At 33.9% G+C, this 6,081-nt stretch overlaps 1 protein-coding gene across 1 annotated transcript; it reads left to right on the top strand.

Moving 5' to 3' along the window:
• The first annotated feature begins 654 nt into the window (after positions 1-654).
• LOC116104817 (GDSL esterase/lipase At4g16230-like) lies at positions 655-2,580 on the top strand. Its single transcript, XM_031391249.1, has 4 exons — positions 655-1,047; positions 1,622-1,867; positions 2,026-2,278; positions 2,393-2,580. The coding sequence occupies exons 1-4, from the start codon at positions 655-657 to the stop codon at positions 2,578-2,580; spliced, it is 1,080 nt and encodes a 359-aa protein (XP_031247109.1).
• Positions 2,581-6,081: the final 3,501 nt, after the last annotated feature.

Genomic DNA, 6,081 nt, shown 5'->3' with positions numbered 1-6,081 from the left:
TATATTCTTGAGAGAGAGTAGCTAATCAAAAGTAGAATAATCGAATCCCCCAAATGAGAGAGGAGCCCTCAATTTATAGTGGGATGGATTAAGGTTATCATTACTAAATATGTGAGTTGGTGGGATTATCCATACAAATCTTCCTTTACGTCCCATTGCCCACCTTCCAAAGTAATTTACGCGATTTGGTGCAGGAATTTGGACATGTGGAAGCTTTCCAGCTCCTGACTGGTCTGGCGCGCACCCACTGCATTGACAAGAGCATGCTGCTCCTTTCATCACGTGACTCGGCTGCAGGTATATCCATACTCTGACTTTTGCACGCTGACTGGACCTTACGTCAGCTCTGCATTCTTTAGGCATAACATACTTAATTATCTAATTGATATTTTGAAACAGTCTTCCAAAGTTATTAGAACAAATTAATATAAAACCACTGCCTAATTGCTTGGTACTTGATTTTTTCTGTTTTTATGCATATATTATTCAATTTTCCCTTCATTTTCTGTACGCCAAAATCGCCCTATAAATAGTAGTAACACATTTGACTTCGCGCAAGTGAAGGAACACATGAAATGTTGCTACACCACACAATCAATAAATAAATCCCCATAACTTTTACCCCATTCTCCACCCGAAATCCAAACCAAAATAATGAGTATTAATCTTCTTCTTCTTTGCCTCCCTCTCTTTACCAGTTTCTCGCCATGCAATTGCCATTCCAAGCCCAAAGACAAAAATAATGCCTCTAAAATCAAAGGGATGTTTGTGTTTGGAAGCTCTCTAGTTTCCAATGGCAACAACAATTTCTTCCCATCACAGTCTCAACTAAACCACCTTCCATATGGAATAGACTTTCGCAGTGGACCTACTGGTAGAGCCACAAATGGAAAAAATGTAATCGATTTTTTCGCTGACAATCTTAAGCTTCCTCCTTTCTGTCCCCCACCATTTTCTGACCCTTCGACGAAGGGACCCCAATTGGTTCATGGTGTCAACTTTGCTTCTGCAGGCTCCGGTATAATTGATGATACTTCGCCATATGCGGTATGGATAACTCTTTTGTGTAATACGAAGCCTGTTTGGTTAAACATATGGCCAAAAGAGCTTATTTACGCACTTTTAAAATTTTTTAGATACATTTTCTTGATCAAACAAATAACAGATTTTTCATAAAAAAGTTCTACTCTTATAAGCTCTTCTCTCATAAGCTTTTTTTTCTTTCTATAAACTATATTTGAAGAAGCTGTACCAAACGGATCCTTAATTGCATTTCAATAGTTCTTATAGAAATTTAAATAAGTTATTTTATTTATGGCTTGTAGGAGAAATAACTTATTTAAAGTTGCAATTTCAAAAACATCAATATTTTATTTTATAAATTTGACTTGTATTAGAAAATTCTTTTACATTTTTTAACCAAACAATTAACAATTTTTTTTTTCATAAAACCTATGCTTTTATAAGCTATATTCTAATAAGCTCTTCTTGTATAAATTACTCAAATAAGCCGTATCAAATAGATCCACAATCTTTTTTATATACCTAAAGCATAGATATTTAACAAAAAGAGAATATTAATTTCGTATACTGGTAAGCATCAATCGTCTTTTAATTTCAGACCAATGCAACAAATCTAAATACTCAAATCGACAACTTTGAGAAGGTGACTTTACCGGCATTAGAAGTTCAACTGGGTAGCAAAAGATCAGATTTTCTGCCAAACTACTTGTTTGTTGTGGGAACTGGAGGGAATGATTACTTATTCAACTATTTTACGCCCAAGTTTATATTCAAGAATGCAACTGATCTCAATCCCGAAGTCTTTGCCGAGAATCTTGCCAACTTACTTTACCAGAAACTCCATGTAAGTGCATGTAATTCAAACCCTAAAAACTTAAATTGCATCATTGTGAGTCGTTATTTGAGTTTTTTGAGACCGGATACATTGACTTGTATCCCGGTTTCGACTTTATTAATTACAATTGACAAAGGATTTAAGAGATAATACATTTATTGATGCAGAAGTTATACAGTTTAGGAGGACGAAAATTTTTGTTGATCTCAATATATCCAATGGGTTGCATTCCACAAGTTAGGTTTTTTCTGCCTCTAGAAAAAGGTTGCTTCGGTATTCTGAACATAGATGTACAGCTCTTCAATGCTCGGATGAGGCAAATTGTGGATGACTCTAGGACACAAATGCCTGGTTCTACTTTTGTTTTTGTTAATTCATACAAGATACTCTATGACATCATCAAGGATTATGCCTCACAAGGTAAATTTAATTACTTTCTCTCTTAATCTCATCAATAATAACGTCTCTAAGATGTATTTGTTTCTCATATATTTATAAAAGATTTACATTTTCAATTTTTATAATGGTATATAGGGTTTGAAGATGAGAGAAATGCTTGTTGCGAAACGGAGGGAGGTAAATGCAGAAAAGATGGCGAGGTTTGCGATAAAAGGGACAAATACGTATTCTTTGATGGGTTGCATCCAACAGAAGCTACAAACAAGATCATTGCAACCAAGGCTTTTAATTCATTTCATAAAAATGAAGTTTTTTCCCATTAATGGCAACCAACTAGCTCAATCTTAATTTATTCTATATTTCTTAAATAATAAAATTAATCTTTATCAACTTCTCAATTTAATTCATTACTATGTGAAAATCAACTGTATTTTTATATTTCTAAGTACTAGTTAATTAAGCTAGTAATATTTCTTGAGATTGTACAAGGATTCTTGAGATAGCGCATCCGAGTTAGGGTTAGATCAGGGATTTGGTTCGAGTTTAATACCCAATTTTTTATTGTTTATTTTTTGCTTGACAATATTCATTTTTTTTTTTTACCATTTATTTTATTTTTCTTGGAAACATAATTAATAAAATGAAATGCATACTTGAATTATATCGTGTGATGAATTTCACAATACAAAGACAAATTCTAGTTATCTCAACCAATATTAAGGGTGAGTTTAGTTCAGGGAATGTTGGATTACTAGAAATGTTAGATTACTGGAATCTTATATTACCTTGAAAATTACTGAGAATCTTTAGGAAAATGTGTTTTGTTAGTTGGTGGGTATATATATTAATATGTTTGGTTAGGGGAAATAAATTCATGGGTATGCTATTTAAATTACTAAATTACCCTCTTTTTAAATATTAATATAATATTATTTTTATTATTAATTTTTGAATAATTTCTTTTAAGCCCCAATATTTCAGATTTAGCTAAAACATCCGTGCTTATATAAAACTTTAATTTATGACAAAATCACCCCCACCCCCTGCCGCCGCCTGTCGCCACTGCAAACCATCATCGGAAGTCTCTGAAAGTCACCATGAGTAGCTCACCGTGAACAAGAGGCTCCGATATGGCCGTTTATGGCCATATTGATGGCCAAAAATGGCCATATCAGGTCAAATCTCGCCTAGATCTGGCCAATAAAGACCAAGAGTCTGGCCGATAAAGGCCAAGGGTCTGGCCGTTAATGGCCAGACCCATCAATCTGGCCGGAAATGGCCAAAATAGATCTGGCCATTTCCGACCAGATCTACTCCCGACATGGCCTTTTTAGCCATCAATATGGCCAGAAACGGCCATATCAGGGCCTCCCGATCACAATGGGTTGCTCACGGCGACTCCAGATGACTTTCAACGACTTCCAGCGGTAGCCGGCGGTGGTTTGGATGGCGATAGGCTGCAGCAGGTGGGTGGGGGTGGTGGCTTGGGTTAGCTGAAATTTGTTTTGATTTCAAGGGTAATTTGTCCAAAAAGTTAATTAATTGAGGTCAAATGGTAAAAGCAAGATTCATGTAAATAAATTTAAAAATAAGGGCATTATTGTCCTAAAATTTTATTAACAAGGGATAGAATATTAACAAAAAAATATTACCCAAGTAATCTTACAATACCTAAGCAAATTGAGATAATCAGATTACCTTAAATACTACCAAGTACCAACAGTAGCCACTATTGGTATTTGAAAGTTACCGGAATCTTATATTAATTTACAAACCAAGCATGGTAATCAAGTAATATAAGATGACTTAACTCTAGTAATCTCACATAACCCCTAACGAAACACTCCCGAAGGGAATTTGTACTTGATATATTCATTATTCATATAAATCCTACAATTTATAGTGGTATTAAATGTAAGCCCAACATAGACCCACAATGGGCTTCATATAAAATTATAATCGTATAAAATTAGCTAATGGATTATAATTTATATGCCTAATCAACGATATTATTTGATAAAACCTTTTTCAAAACATAAAACAGTGAAAGAAAATACAAAAGATATTGAACATAAAATAGCACCCATCAAGGATATCAAATTTTGGAAATAGAATTTATTGATGAGTTTTAGTTTTATCGATTGCTAGTTACTCAAAATTTCTAGCTCTATCACGCCCTATGTAATGTTTCAATAACCATAAAATATGAACATATACTTTACCTGAAGGGTGCGTTTGGTTCAGAAAATATTGGGTTACTAGGAATGGATTACTGGAAAGTTAGATTACCTTGAAGATTACTAAAAATCTTTAGGAAAATATGTTTGGTTAGTTGGTATAAATTAGTGGTATGTTTTATTAATATGTTTGGTTTGGAGGAATAAATTGTAGGTATGTTATTTAAATTACTGAATTGTCCTCTAATTAAATATTATTATTATATTATTTTTTAATATTGATTATTATTTGGATTATATAACCCCCCTGCATTTAAAAACTTAACAAAAACAACCCCATAATAAAAGTTTGGAAAATCAACAAAGCACCCCCACAACCTAGCCACTGCCGGCCACCAGAAACCATTGCCGACAGCCGGCAACCTAACGACGCACGGAAGGAAGGAGATTGCCTCTGTGCGCCATATGGCTATTTCCTGCCAGAGATCAATCTGGCCATTTCCGACCATATATCTGGCCAAAAATGACCATATTGGCTCACGGTGGCCATTTCCAACCTTCCGTGCGCCTTTCCGATGGCGGCAGTGGTGGTTGCCGACGGCAGGTGGGTAAGGGTGGTAGCTTGGGTGGGCTGTAATTTGTTTTGAATTCAAAGGTAATTTTGTCCAAAAAGTTAATTAATTGGAGTCCAAAATTAATTAATTGGAGTGAAATAGTAAAAACAACATTCATGCAAATAAATTTAAAAATAAGGGTATTATTGTCCTAAAATTTTATTAATAAGAGATAGAATTGTAACAAAAACAAAAAAAAAGATTACCCTGGTAATCTTACAATACCTAAGAAAATGAAGGTAATCAAATTGCCTCCAATATTACCAACAGTAACTACTATTGGTATTTGAAGATTACCGAAATCTTATATTACTTAACAACCAAACGTGGTAATCAAGTAATATAAAATGACATAACCCCAGTAATCCCACATTACCCCCAACCAAATGCCCCCAAAAAATGTTATAATATTACTTTATGAATAACTTTGTTTCATGCTAAAACTTTTGAACATGTAAAACTATCAATAATATTGTTATCTCATTTGAATTATTGGATTATGTTCTAATGAATCCAGCATCAAAGGATTCATAAAGGTGACATTAGCCACAAAGGCAGACTTGAGTATATATATACTTGGTCATTATTACTCTCACAAAAGTTTTTAAATTTTATATTTGTATATGGGCTTATTTCCAATGTTCTAAAACTCGGATCGGACTGATCGGTCAGACCGGGAATCGACAACCTCTTCAGTCTGAATCAAGTTTCTGTAGGGAGGGGGGGTTTGCTAGATTTCAAACTTGTAGGAACTAATTCGTAATTTTGTAAGGGTGTTTTTCAATATTTCTGAACTTCTGGGACTAATTTAATTTTTGGGGGCATTTTGCAATATCTTAAAATTTTAGAGACTAGTTGATATTTTTAGGGGTATTTTGCAATATCTTAAAATTTTAGGAACTAATACAGGCTGTTCACTAGGTCAAGGCCCAGTCTGATTTTCTGAACCTTGCTCATTTCATATGCATATATACATATAAAAACAGTTAATAATATACTATTCTTAAAAGGTATCCATATGTATTTCATCGCT

Source organism: Pistacia vera, unplaced genomic scaffold (assembly GCF_008641045.1).
Source record: "Pistacia vera cultivar Batoury unplaced genomic scaffold, PisVer_v2 Contig487, whole genome shotgun sequence".
NCBI classification, from domain to species: Eukaryota; Viridiplantae; Streptophyta; class Magnoliopsida; order Sapindales; family Anacardiaceae; genus Pistacia; species Pistacia vera.
The sequence above is the reverse complement of the archived record's forward strand: the minus strand, read 5'-3'. Positions and strand labels throughout refer to the sequence as shown.

What these genes read in the sequence shown, in the direction of transcription:
- LOC116104817 (XM_031391249.1), top strand. Translation starts at nt 655, where the DNA reads ATGAGTATTAATCTTCTTCTTCTTTGCCTCCCTCTCTTTACCAGTTTC. An exon ending in ATGATACTTCGCCATATGCG is followed by an intron (nt 1,048 to 1,621) that starts GTATGGATAACT and finishes TTTTAATTTCAG; the next exon opens with ACCAATGCAACAAATCTAAA. An exon ending in CAAGGATTATGCCTCACAAG is followed by an intron (nt 2,279 to 2,392) that starts GTAAATTTAATT and finishes AATGGTATATAG; the next exon opens with GGTTTGAAGATGAGAGAAAT.